Source organism: Pelodiscus sinensis, chromosome 7, assembly GCF_052426305.1.
Source record: "Pelodiscus sinensis isolate ZL-2025 chromosome 7, ASM5242630v1, whole genome shotgun sequence".
NCBI classification, from domain to species: domain Eukaryota; kingdom Metazoa; phylum Chordata; order Testudines; family Trionychidae; genus Pelodiscus; species Pelodiscus sinensis.
Genome location: NC_143058.1, coordinates 55,982,648 through 55,997,229, shown reverse-complemented (window position 1 = coordinate 55,997,229; position 14,582 = coordinate 55,982,648). Strand labels below are relative to the sequence as shown.

Here is a 14,582-nt window from a genome sequence, read left to right as displayed (position 1 = left end):
TACTCAGTGGTTAAAAGGGAAGGAGAGAAAGGCTGTTCCCCACAACTTGGAAGGGGAAGAGTCCCCTATCAGTGGATAAAGATAGGGTATATATCGTCCTATGCCCAGCCCCTTTCAGCAGCCAGGAAATGTGTGTAAAGAGCAGACCACTCACTTCTCAGCAGCCTTTTGTTCAAATACATTCGTGTCTCTTAATAAATTGATCCGATTCATTATCTTTACTGTACAGCAGCAGGAAAAGCTCCTGAAAATATATATGTAAAAGGGAAAGTTCAAGGAAAAGCAAAGCTAGTTCTGATTCGGTTGTTTACCATCAATCAGACTCTTGCTTGGCAGGGACTGGATGACTATGAGCCTGAACAAGCTGAAAAGGGGCAGGAAAAGAAGTGGAGGCAGCATTCTTCCTATTTAAAGCTGCATCACTTCAAAAAAGTGTTTGCAGACTGTGACGGAGCTGGTGCTGAAAAAAAGGGGCTTGCAGATTTGTCCTGGAGCTATTGCTGAAAGGAAAAGATCCCACAGCTGACTCCATGGTGCTAAAATAACCTTACATTTTTGCACTTTTCGCTGCCCAGGAGGATACACATGTCTAATATTTAGACATGATGGCAATCTGGGTGCAAACAAGAACTTTTTTCATTCTTGCTGCTTTATTAGGGCAATTTGTAACAATAAAAGCACAAGAAGAATTTCAAGAAGAATTTGAGGGTGGTGAGTTTCCTTTTTTCTTTGTGTGCAGTGTGCTTGTTGCTTAGTTTGGACAATAAGTGCAATAGGAAACATCTGGGATACAGTAATTGTGAGACTTTTTGTTTTAAATGCTGAGAAGGAGGCTGAGAGGTTTGCACATTGGGAATCCGATCGGAAGACAACTGAGATTTTTTAAAAGCTGGAGCTTTTGCACGGTTCCCAAGTCTCTTTGCCTTCAATGCATTGTGTTGCACACGGGGGAGAACAATTAAAGGCAAACTGTTTCTGCGGAGCATTTAGGAATAAACCCTGTTGCCTAGCATTAACTCCGTGTGAGGCTGTGGAGACTGGAAAGTTTCAACAAAAGAAAGTGCTTGGGATGAGACTAAATGCAGTCTCTGGGGTTGGAGACTAGGCTGAACAATCTGAGTTGAGAGAAGTAAAAACAGAAGCCTTGCAGGGTGGAGTCTCTTTGCACTGAGCTGCGTCTGCTTTATTGCATTCTTTCTTTTGGGGGAATACATAAAAATCCTCTCCCTCTTTCCTTCCCAGTGATAGGATTTCATGCAACTCAGTCTTTTCTTGCATGGTACTTCCCCACCCTTTTGACTTCTTATCTGGACAGCGATAGTGTTCTTTAGGATATTTGAAGGCAGGAAGCAAACTTGGTATTTGACTGAAGTGGCATAGCATGTTTTATGTGTCTTTATTTTTAACATCATGGAACAGCAAGAAGGTGATGGATAGTCAGGAAACTTTGTAGTGGCATTTTCTACTATTTTGCCAAATACAGATGCATTGGTGTATTATGTTTCTTTGAAAAGTGTAAAGAGTAGTTATATTTGATCTGGTAAGTGTAGTGCTCTGGGCTGGGTTTCTCACAATATATCATTGCAGAGGTTAATGGGAAAAGAAGTAGAAGTGATGCACAGGCTAAAATTCAAGGCAAATTACAATGATTTTATTGCATCCTATCATGCAGTTTCCTGTTTGTTTTTGGTACGTTTTGTGAATCTGCAACACAGTGCACTGTATAAGTGAGGGGGAATCCAAATCCTGATGAATAAAACAGTGAAACTGGTTTGTAAATGTTTGCAGTCCTGCGAGGGAAAATGAGAAGTTTATAATTCTGTATGTTGTATAAGAAGCCCTATAGAGGGGGCACTTCGTGTAATCTTCGGAGTATATTTCACATGATTGCCATAAACTGGGACATTTTTCAGATATAATGGTTACTATAAAGGAAGAACCCCTTATAAAAACCTAGATGAAGACTATCAGACTATTAAATGAAGAAGATAAAACTTTTAATGTAATTTATGACCTTCTTGTAACTTAAAAATAAAGGCAAATTTTAAATGAGATTTTTGCAGGGATAACACATGCTGTTTATTTGCTTGTTGCTATTATGAGAACTGTGGGCTAAGCCCTTGATGTAACAACATCTATTCAAATGCATTTTATATATACTGAACTTTCAGGAAACAGTAAGATGCCTTTGATAGGCCAGAATGTGAACTGTATTATCATAAATTAACTTCTCTCTTGCATCATTTTCAGTTACTGTTCTTTCTGCTTAAGAATGCAATGGCTTGAATTTAGCTTAATTACATGAGGTAATTTCTCCTGCCATGCTCAGTGTAAAAAAGAACTATTTGGTTATTTGGAAAGAAAATGTGTTTGAATTGAAATGGGGAAGGAAATTCATCCCTATAGTTTGTTCGTATCTTAGGATGGGGCACTTATTATGTATGAAAAATGACACTGAATTCTGATTCAGAGCTTGATTTAGGGCCCAAGCATGCAAGTCACAGTTTAGTTTGTCCTTAATTCACCTTGTTGTCATGCTGGTTACTGCAAGGATCTGAGAATGGTGCTTAGGGTTGTGTACTGTAAAAGATTTGGTACAGGTCTCCTTCCACCTTTTCCTTTCTCCCTTTCCTCGCCTCAAAACTGACTAGGAGTAATAGGAGACGAATGACAGCAGGTGTGTGCTATAGTTCCTAAATTACAGATGTATCTGGAGAAGTGGGGGAGGCATTTTGGAAATCGTAGATTAGAGTGACTACCAGTCTTGCTGCCTTTGGAAAAAATGGAGAACTCTCTGCATTGACATAGCATTCCTACACTAAAAATATAAAATAAATAAAACTGCTACCAACAGGGAGGAATGAAGAAAAACATACAATCTTTGCTAATATATATAACAAAATTGATAAGGGGCTCAGAATGAACGTGTGGAAGGACAGCTAGATTGAAAGTAGTATAGCCGGTAGAAAATTCCTGAATCAACTTCAAAGGATGACGAAGTAGGTGCACTAATGGACTTCAGAAACAACCACCTCATGTACCTATTCTCTGTGATGCTTACAATAGCTTTGCAATGAAATCTCTTTCCCTACAGAATCTTTCTTCCGTGGGGCCAGTGCAAATCATTTTGTTTTGGGAAGGTTGCTCTTGACAAGATTACTTGTGTGGCTGTAGTTATATATGGCAAACACCTGTTAAATGAACATTAAAAATAAGAGATTTCAGACATATGATAAAATAATGGTAGGCCTACTTATGGGACTACCCACCTTAAAGTGTCATTTGGGAGTGCAGTTTGATACTAAGGTGATAAGTGTGCTATGCATGTCTCAGTAGAAAGAATAATACTGGTTGTCAGTCTAAATTCTGTGTATTGGTCCAGGCTAGTTAAGGAGTACAGGAAGGCCAAATGGATCCCACATGATGGCTGGAATTACGGTTATGGGCCATACATAGCCCATGCATAGAGGCAGGAATAAACAGCACTGTGTGAAGTGCTGGAAGATACACACAGTGTTCCCACTCTGGCCTTACAGAGCTCTTCTGATGTTTTTCTTAAAATCTCAGCTCCTGGAGTCATCTGATTACATGGGAATCTCTGCTTCCATTTTTTACAAAAACAGAGATATCTGGATTTTATGGTGGCAAAGGACAGTTGGAAAATATGACCCCTAAGGGCTGTGGCTCTGTCAAGAACAAATTACATGAAACCAATCTAATTTAACCTTTGGCAGAGTTATTGGCTTAGTGGCTGCAGGGAAGCAGTGCATCTTGATTTTAATAAGGCTTCTGATACAGTACCACGACACATTCACATAAGCAAAGTAAGGATATATATATATTCTAGATAAAATCACTATAAGATGGGTGCAAAACTGGTTGAAAGACTATGCTGAAAGAATATTTAACAATGGCTCACTGTTGAACTGGGCTGATGATTCTAATCAGTCTCACAGGAGGCAATCCTGAGTCTGTTATTGTTCAGTGTTTTTCATTAAGAACTTGGATAATGGAGTGCAGAACGTACCTATAATATTTGTGAAAGACAACAAGCTGGGAAGAGGCTGCAGGTGTAATGCTGACAGGTGAAACTCAACCTGGGACCTCTGAAGCTTTGTGCATGAGCCTCTACAACTTGACCTAAAAGCCGGCTTGCTCTCAGTTAAAGCTGATGAAGAAACTCATTCTTTTTCTCTCTGGGTGGTCTATGTGCCACTACATGGCACTATCTGCCACTATAGCACGTTTGTGGGTTACTGAAGCACTTTGGAGGACAGGATTAAATCAGCAAGATGAAATTCAATAAAACAATTGCAAAGTACTATACTTAAGAAGGAAAAATCGGTACACAAATAAAAATGGAGAACACTATTATTCAAGCTAAGGCCTCATCAGTGCCATGAAGGATGAAAAGGATCTAGGAATTATAGTAGATCACAAACTGAAAATGAGTCAACAGTGCAAAGACATTACAAAAAAGGCAAATATAGTTCTGAGGTGTACTAAGAAGACTGTCAAATCTAAGTCATGGGAAATAATTCTCCTGCTGTATACAGCACTGATGAGGCCTCAGTTTGAATAACAGTATTTAATTTTGGGTGCCACACTTTAAAAAAGATGTTGATAATTGGAGACAGGTCAGGTTTGCAAAGCTTTAATCATTTTTGTTTCTGTCTTCTGGACTTTCAGGTAAGGTAAAATCATTGGTCATATTTAGTCTCAAGAAAAGAAGACTGAGGGTGAACTTGATACTAGTCTTAAGGCCTTATCTACACTAAAAGGAAGATCGTTGCTGCTGAGATTGATTTTTCTGGGCTCGATTTAGTGAATTTAGTTAAGACTCACTAAATCAAACTCAAAGAATGCTCCTGCTGGTGTCAAGTGCTCCTGCTTTTGTGAAAGAGTAAGGGAAGCCAATGGGAGCATTTGCTCCCATCTGCCTTCTGCTGTGAGGACACCGCCATGTTTGGTGTTTGGTAAGACGGCTCCGGCTATGTAATCTATGTAGCTGAAGTTGCATACCTCAAACTGAGCTGCTGGGTCGAGTGTAGACCTGGTCCAATATGTTCAGTGCTGTTAGAAAGAGGTGTTCAATTGTACTTCATATATATATTGAAGGTAGAACAAGAATTAATGGGTTTAAATGGAATCTGTGAAAAATCAGAAATTGAATAAAGATTGGAAATGTATTTAAAAAAATCTCATGTTATTTTGGGATCTGGCTCATGATTTATGAACAATTGTAATTGGCATTGCTGCTCCCCCCACATGTGGAACTATGCAGAGAAAATTCTGCAAGGGGACTCTCCCGGAGATTTCTTCCTATCATGGGAGAGGACAGTCTAGTTCAAAGTTATGAAATCCACTTGGAAGAAAGAGAGAGAGACAGAACGTGGTTCATACAAGAGTTGCACATTTGCTGAATACTTGTACAAGATCATAGCTACTGAGGAATTTAAAAATAATTGTGTCCTTTTAGTATTGGAATTTTCACCATAGTGTTTATAAATACAGATTATTACCATAGAAACCTATCATCATCTCACCTCTTGCTCCTTCTCACATGCATCATTTCCTGTTGAATGTTGCGTTGAATTAACTTTCTTAAGTGTTAATGTATTTTAATATTAGCACAGTTAGAATGGATCTTGAAATCTTCGCTCATATAAGATTGCAGGATCAAGTCCATTAATATTGTTTATTAACATAAATTGCAAGGGCCATTATGTTAACTTGTCAAGAACCTACTTTTCCCTTCTTACATTCTTCTCTTTACAAAAATGGGAAAAATAAAATGTCTGCCAAACTGCAGTGATTTTATTATATACTTACACATGAAAATTCAGCTTAGGAACAGCATCTTTTTTCAGTGTGGTCCACCCAGATTTACATCTGGCATCCCTGAGCCATGGAAAGTGAAATGATTTGCCTATGATCAGGATTAGAACCCAGGCACGGTCTGTTTTCCCCTGTGCTTTGTGTAGACAATTAGACCACACAGCATTTTGTGAGAGAAAAGATACAGTGGGTTAGTGTAGACGAGGGGGGAAGAGGGACACTAATGATTCTGAGGGTAGATAAGAGTGATTATAATGTGACAGTTCTTTTATGTAACTTTTCTCAGTATATATAGAGGCAATGAACTGTGTTTCAAGGAATAAAAAGCAGAGCAAATTCCAGCTACAAACATGTGATCAGTCCTTATATATATATGAGTTCAGATATTTTCAGTTAAGATTCTGTCTTTGTGACTCTGAAGCTTAGAACTTGCTCATTTTTGTACACTCAGTTCTGAAATCTGGAAAAGAACTTCAGAATCTTTAAAAAGTTCAAGATTGTTACTGTGCATTATTCTTTGACTGTATTATTCTCTTACTTTAAGTTAATAAAAGGTGACATTACTTTAACAGCATGAAACAGCAAAAAAAGAACTCTGTTTCATATGGATTGTTCAACAAATAAAAGTATACAGATTGTTTTCTATAGATTGACTCACACTAGTCTTCTTTCCAACATAACTCTTATTAATGTAATTGGGAAGTATACAGACACATGGAAAGGAGAACAGATTCTTTAATATCTGTATTACTGGTCCCCTAATCACATCTAAGTTTAACCATTATACTTATAGTACTCATTTTAAAACACCTTTCTTATTCTGTGTTTCTGAAAATAAGAATGCCTGCTGTTGCCCATTTAGTCCTTTCCCAGTATTCTGTTCTAAACCAAATTGAGCCAGTCATTGTATTTACCAGGAATGCAAGGAATGTTAGGAGCACACTTTAGATAACTTCTCAAAAGCCTATGGAGAAAAAAATATGTAAATATGAGTATGTGCTTTACTCCCTAGCTCTGGGCCAATATGTTTCAGCTGTGGCACTCACAGACCTGAAGCTTTAAGTCCAGACAAAAACCATGAAGAACAGATGTGACTCTTCCAAAATATCTCTGTTAGGGAGTTAAATTCTTTGTTTGTTTCTGTAAAAAATGATATTTCATGGGAGAAACCAATATCCATTGCTATGAAAATGGTTTTGTGTAGGTCATTAACCCATCTGTTATATTTTAGCATAGAATTGTACTTACAGTGTACAACTTTAATAGAAGGTATATGTTGAGGTCCTCAATGTCAACTTGTTCCTTAAAAACCAGGATATAATGTGGTGTGTGTAATTTTGAGTCAGATTCGCCCCCTGTTCAGCCTCACCGAAGTCTTTAATATGTGCTTTCAGTGGTGTGGAGAGCCTTCCTTTTGGATTTGGGAATGTGGAATTTTTGTTTAATAGGCTGATTTGTAGTTATGAAAACAATAAATATGGGAAGCTTTGGATGTGATAAACCATTGGCACTTATGGGAATTAAGAACAAATGTCCACACTGTTACTTATCATGATCTTTTCTAAGTAAAACACATTTCCATTGCCTGCTGTGCTGCTGCTCTCCTCAGCTACGTCTAGACTACAAGCCTCTTTCGAAAGAGAGCGGTCTAGACAGCAGCCAGTATTTTTGAAAAAGAGAGCCACTTTTTCGAAAGAGAGCACCCAGGCAGTCTGGATGTTCTCTTTCAAAAAAGCACTGTTTGCGTTCAATAACGCCTTTTTTTGAGAGAGCACTTTCAAAAAAAGGCGTTATTCCTCGTAAAATGAGGTTTTCAGTGATCGAAAAAACTGCCGCGTTCTTTCGATTTAATTTTGAAAGAACACGGCAAAAGTCTAGACGCAGGTTAAGTTTTTTCAAAAAAGGCCACTTTCTTAAAAAAAAAAAAAACCCTGTAGTCTTGACATACCCCTAGTTAGAGACAACTTCTGCATTCCATCATCCCACCACCTCATGCTGCTGAAAGTCCATGTGTTAGATAAGCCTGAAGATTAAGAATGACTATCAGAGGGCCAGTGATGTGGTTGATCTCTTATGGATGAGACTCATATTCAGTTATAAGGTTCTCTATTGGATGGTGAAGCTTGGGAGAGGCAAGGATTGGGTTTGGTCCCTAGAGAGGAGAAATGCTGGATAATAACTGGAGCTTTGCTGCAGTTACTTCAGAAATTGTATGGGTTTTTTTTTCTAGTAGCTACCTGCAAAATATTTTAGGTAAAAAAATTGATCTAACAAAGTTGTCTATCTTATTTGGAGAAATTTTTACAATAGTTCCTGTCTCCTTTAATGGAATGTAAGTAACCTCACAGTATTTGGTTTCTACTCTTCATAATTATAGTAACATGGATAGGTGTCAGAGTTTTAATGCTGTGCTTATGTTCTCTTGATGTTATCATGGTGTTTGGCTTTCAGTGTAACAAAGACTATTCCTGTAGTACTGTTGGTTATAACCCATACACTTGTATATAATTCACTTAGAATATTTCTTCCAGGAGTCTAGTTGGGGTAAAATAGACCCAAAATCCAAATATTTACTTCTGGTGAAATAGTGAAACACAAGCTAAAAGTGATTAGGAAACTTTCCTTAAGAACGTCAGAATGCCCATATAGGGACATCCAAAAGTCTGTCTTACCAGTATCCTGTCTTTTGACAGTGGCTTCAGAGGGAATGAAGAGACCCGGTAATCATCAGGTGATCCTTCCTTTTAATGGAACTTCTTTTCCTTTTTCCTGGGCACATTTGCTATTATTGTGAATTTCAGAAGATATTTTGAGTAGACACAAACTAACTGCCTGTGGTTAATCAAATTAAATATGTTTCCTAAGAGATTCTGGAAGAGATTGCTTGGAATACTTGTCACTTCCACTTTCTATTTTGTGTTTTAATGCCTCAGGCATTAAATATCCAAGTAGGTCAGGTTATGAACTAAAGTGTAGAAATTTAGACATAAATCTGTTAGGCAATTTGAGTTAAGACATTTACCTGGTTTTTCACAAATTATTTCTCTACTTCAGTCTATCAAATCTTTAAATATGAGAAAAGTTGAGATAGAGATTAGCTGAAATAAGGATAGTAATTGCTTTCCGGTGACAATTATTTCTATCTCAAGATGTTGTTTCCTTTGCTTACAGTGAGTATTAAAATTGTCAAATCTTGCTGTTCACTCCTGGTTAGACTCCTGGTTAACAGTAACCTGGGGCATAGTAAGTGGTGTTGAAAGAAGGAACAGAAACATTACTACCTCCTGTAGGTTATGATATATAATTAAGGATTATCAGGTACAGTATAGCTGGCCTTTAATGTTCATTGCTAATTTAAGGAAAGAAATTTACACTGACTTATGCTCAAGTGAAATCAAAATCAATCCCAGTGTGCTCCTTTCACTAACTTATTATGTGCTCTTTCTACGCCTTTCTATTTAGCCTTGCTTTCTAAACCTAGCAGCTTCAGAAAACAAATGCTCAGAAGTTAGATGTGTTTCATAGTAAGTGATTGTGGGGGATATTAGGAGTAAGCTCTGAGGAAAGAAAAATGAGCAATGATTTCAAAAAATGGCTAAAGCAAGGTCTCTATTGTTAATAATTTGTGAGAGAAGACATCAATGGATCATAACTATAGATTATGGCTCTGAGTTGGAAGCCAGAAAATCCAACAAGAGAGAGAGTACACTGACTTGGAAGTGTACAATATCAATGGCATAGAAAAATATAATTTGAAATGGGGAAACTTTGGTCACATGGCAGTTGATAAACAAACTTGGAGAATGTGGGTAGCCAAATGTGCTGAAAAGCACTGGATGAACCAAATTTAAAGGTTCTAAAAGATTAGACTCCTACCTGGAAAGATACTCATCTACATAGAAGGATAGTTTATTATTTTTATAAACTGTTACCATGTGTGTCACCTGGGAAATCTAAGATGTAAGCTTTTGGAAGTGATTGTGGATCTGTCCAAAAATCGTGAGGGTACGTGAGCGAGGAGGATCCGAGAGCCTAGGCCCCAACCTGAACCTGAATGTCTACACTACAGTTTTTTGGCTCTGTAGTCTGAGCCCCAGGAGCCCAAGTCAGCTGACACAGGCCAACCGCAGGTGTGTTATCGCAGTGTGGAAATGCCCCATAGATCTAGACTAATAAACTGGGCTACAACTCCTTTGCACTCTCTGAAAGAGATTGTAACCCTTGTCTTCAGTCACAGAGTGCAATGGTGTTTGTGTGGTGAGATTACAAATTACAGTGAAGTCATTTTAGGGGAAACAAAATACAGGTCTATGTAGCACTTTAAAGACTAACAAGATGGTTTATTAGATGATGAGCTTTCGTGGGCCAGACCCACTTTCTCAGATCAAATAATGGAAGAAAATAGTCACAACCATATCTACCAAAGGATACAATTTAAAAAAAAGTGAACACACATGAAAAGGACAAATCACATTACAGAACAGAAGGGGGATGTGGGGGGGGGGGGGCAAGGAGTTCAACTCCTTCCTCCCCCCTACATCTCCCTTCTGTTCTGTAATGTGATTTGTCCTTTTCATGTGTGTTCACTTTTTTAAAATTGTATCCTTTGGTATATATGGTTGTGACTATTTTCTTCCATTATTTGATCTGAGGAAGTGGGTCTGGCCCACGAAAGCTCATCATCTAATAAACCATCTTGTTAGTCTTTAAAGTGCTACATAGACCTGTATTTTGTTTCAGCTACACCAGACTAACACGGCTACATTTCTACCACTATTTTAGGGGAAAGAAACTGCAAACTTCATTTCCCCTCCCCCACCTTCAGATTTACAAAATCAGTGTATGACGGGAATATGGTATATGTAGTACAGGTTGAACTTCTCTAATTGAGATTTTCCTAGTCCAGCAACACCACTGGTCCAGCATTGTCAGTGACCTCACAGGTGCACCAGGGCTGGAGCACTCAGAGAAAAAATGGCAGGCTGGAACCAGGAGCATTGCTGGACTAGGGGGCTGTGTCTACACTGGCCACTTATTCCAGAAAATCAGCCGCTTTTCCGGAATAACTTGCCAGCTGTCTACACTGGCCCCTTGAATTTCTGAAAAGCACTGACGATCTACTGTAAAATCATCAGTGCTTTTCCAGAAAAACTATGCTGCTCCCGTTCGGGCAAAAGTCCTTTTCCGGAAAACTGTTCCGGAAAAGGGCCAGTGTAGACAGCACAGATTTCTTTTCCGCAAAAAAGCCCCGATCGCGAAAATGACAATCGGGGCTTTTTTGCGGAAAAGCGCATCTACATTGGCACGGACTCTTTTCCGGAAAAAGTGCTTTTCCAGAAAAGCATCCTGCCAATGTAGACACACTTTTCCCAGAAATACTTATAACGGAAAACTGTTCCGTTTTAAGCATTTCCAGAAAAGGGTGCCAGTGTAGACGTAGCCGGGAAGAATGGAGCTCCTACTCTCTGGCTGGATGAAGCAATGGAGTCCTGGTGACTGGAGCAGCCTGCAGCTGGAGCAGCGGAGGTGTGACACCCCTGGTCTGTAGCAGTGGAGCTCTGGAGGGGCTGGTAGCTGGAGCAGGAGCCACAGTTCAAGAACAACAGAACCCTGAGAGGAAGGGGGGCAAGGCTAGAAGTGGAGAGGCTGGCACGAAACACCCCATGTCTGGTAAATTCCCTGGTTCAGGTCCAAGGGTGCTGGACAAGAGAGCTTTAACCTACAATAATATTGTTAATTAAGCATTTGACAAAAGCCCATGAAATTTTAGACTCAAGACTGATTAATGTTGGCTTGAATATGAACTCTGCATGGGTTGTGAGCTGGCTAAGCAATGAGATTAAAGATGAAAGTCTTCTATTTAGATGGAAGAGGAGTCCTGTGTGTGTAACATCAGAGGGATCTCTCTTAGGTTCTAATTTTGTAGAGAGCTTCAGTAATGGCCTGGAAGAAGAGAGAAACAGCACGTTAATGCAATTCATAGATGTTACAAAAAGAGTTGTTGGAAAAGATTGAAGTATGGGCAGAAAATAAGATCAGAGTCAGTTCAGAAAAATGCAAGCTGTCATAATTCAGCTGGGGAAAAATAACCTGAAACATGTGTCAGCTTGTGAAGTGCTGAAAGATACTTGAGCATGCTATTGGACAGAAAATTAGAGCAGAGTTTGCAGTGCAATACAGAAGCAAAAGAAAGTAAAACTATGGCTGCTATCCTGCTCTCTGCTACATGGCACAGAGTGAAGACAAATATTATTAACATGTTCAGGATGGACAGAAAATAATAGGGTAGAGGAGCTGAGTCTTTTATCTGGCCTTGAATCAGCAGAAGCCCTCCTGCCCACAGAGTATGTGGAAATTTTGGGGACATGGCCTGGTGAAACTGGAGAAACATGTATGAATACTATCCTAGCCAGCCATGGATTTTGCAGCATTACATTGCTATTCATGCTATCCTACACATGCACATATTTTCCCAGCTGAGTACTAGAGCAGATCTGGGAGGAGGAGCCACAAGAAAACATGGAAGGGTAATGTGATGACTGGTGTGTATATGTAGTCTTCCTGCTTTTGCTTCCTGTACTTTTTCCTGTTTTCCTGGTTTCTGCTCTCTGAATGCAGTGTTCCTGTTCCTGTGCAGTTCTGCAGGGCCAACAGCTATATACCTGCTATTTGGACAGTGATGTTTTGTTTCGACTGTTGCTGATTTAACTGATTTGATCCTGGTTATTACATGTGTTGATTTGCCACCTACATGCATATCGTGCTTAGATTTTCTAATGGTTTAATGCTGTTTTGAGGTGCATCAGAGCACAACAGACAAGAAATTGTTATGGATGTGTAGGATGTGAGATAGGGATTCCGAAGGATCCTCAGTGTCTGTGTGATTGGGAGGATGACAACTCTGGGGCACTTAAGAGTTATAATAGTTTGTATTTTCCATTGTTTTTTTTAAAAAAAGCCATAGGCATGGTGTATTGGTTTTTATTCTTCTATTTATTTCCATGAAAGTGGGTAAACCAACACTTTGAAATAATAATAAATAAAAACTTCAACATTTAAAAAATGAGTAGTCCTGTGGCACCTTAGACTATAATACACACACACCGTGTATTTATTTTTGTTAACCTCTAAGGCTATGTCTACACTGTGGAGCTATTTTGGGATATCGGAAGTATCCTGAAATAGCTATTTCGTGTCTTTTGAGCGTATCAGTTACTTCAAAATATATTTTGAAATAACGGGTGCACTATTCCAGCATCTCTGTAACCCTCATTCCATGAGGCTTAAGGGACATTTCAAAATAAGCTATTTTGAAATTACCTCAAAATAAGATACACAATTTGCATAGCGCGTATTGTGTAGATTACTTTGAGGTATTGGTGCAGTGTAGACACACTGTAAGGTGCCACAGGACTACTTGTTTTTAAAGTTACGCACTAACTCGGTTACTCCTCTGAGACTTTCCAACATTTCAGTTGTCTGTGCCACACAGAAAAATGTATCAATATTCTAAAGGAAAGGCTGAAATATATGTTGATGCTTTTCAACTAAGTATCACTCTTATAAATGAGCCAAGGCACCCCAAGAGTAAGAGTTGCATAAAGTTCAGTCTATTCCTACAGCTCTCACATCCACAGAGCAGGCATGCCGAATGGAAGGAAAGCCAAACCAAACTGATAATATATATTAAGTCTTACTTGGGGCCGACTACTCTTGACAGTGTCCATTTAGGAATGTAAGGCCTTAAAATAATATTTCTGCTGGGTCTCTGATATAATGAAATTAAAGCATAATGCACATACTTCACATCTCATGAGACAAATGCTTACTGATTTGTTGGCTACGATATACTGGATTAAATACTCTTTAAACTACTACTTGCATTGGTTGATGACTGATATTGGAGTGATGATAGTTCTCAAAAAAAATTCTAGAGCCATTATGGCTGATGCTTTAATAGTCCTAATATTAAATGATAGTATTACCATGTTTTGTATTATGGCATTAAGTACAGTATAGTCTCACATTTTTGCCATGGAAGTCCCGTATAAATATTTTACTTGCTAAAATGTTTTGTTTTAAAGAAATTGAAATATATTAAAACTATAATGATGTGATTTTAACTTTACGTTGCACATATTAAAAAGATATAAAGCTGTATGTAACCTCCCAAATCCATTTCAAATATGCTTAATTTATAATTTCCTAACATCATCAGTGCCTTTTAGCTTGAGCTTCCAAGTCACCAACATGGCTACTTTAAATTCTTCAGAGGTAATCAGAAATATTACCTGCTGATTACTTGCTGGATAGTAAAACTTAGATCAGTGTATTAAAGTTTGGTTTTAAATGGAAGGATAAAGACCCTGAATTCTCCAAGGAATACAATATTCTATAGCCAGGGAGTATGTGGAAAGATTTTTTAAAGCTAATACAGTGTTTTAATGAGGTTTGCCTGGGAACTACTTTTTAAAACAAATGCATCTCACTGGTGAAAATGATAGAGGATGATTTCCAGATGTTTAAATGCTTGTTTTGGCAAAAGTCACAGAATATGGAAACATGTGCTGGCAAAAAAAGGAAGAAAGGAAGTGAAGCATTGATGTAAGAGACACCAAGCATTGAGACAGGCAAAGCATACAGAACATGGAAAATGGAGACATGTGGGAGAAGGAAGAGCCAACAAATTAGTATGGGTATTCTGATAACACTGAATATTAAAACTATTTTATAATTTAAAGCAT

General features: G+C 38.4%; 1 protein-coding gene across 1 annotated transcript in view; it reads left to right on the top strand.

Annotated features, from left to right (window-relative positions):
• The first annotated feature begins 394 nt into the window (after nt 1-394).
• The window catches only part of COL5A2 (collagen type V alpha 2 chain), a 202,959-nt gene continuing 188,771 nt past the window's right edge, over nt 395-14,582 (top strand). Inside the window, exon 1 of the mRNA XM_006115382.5 lies at nt 395-711. Within this exon, the coding sequence (XP_006115444.2) occupies nt 603-711 (109 nt within the window). The 5' untranslated portion in view covers nt 395-602. The remainder of the gene's footprint in view (nt 712-14,582) is intronic.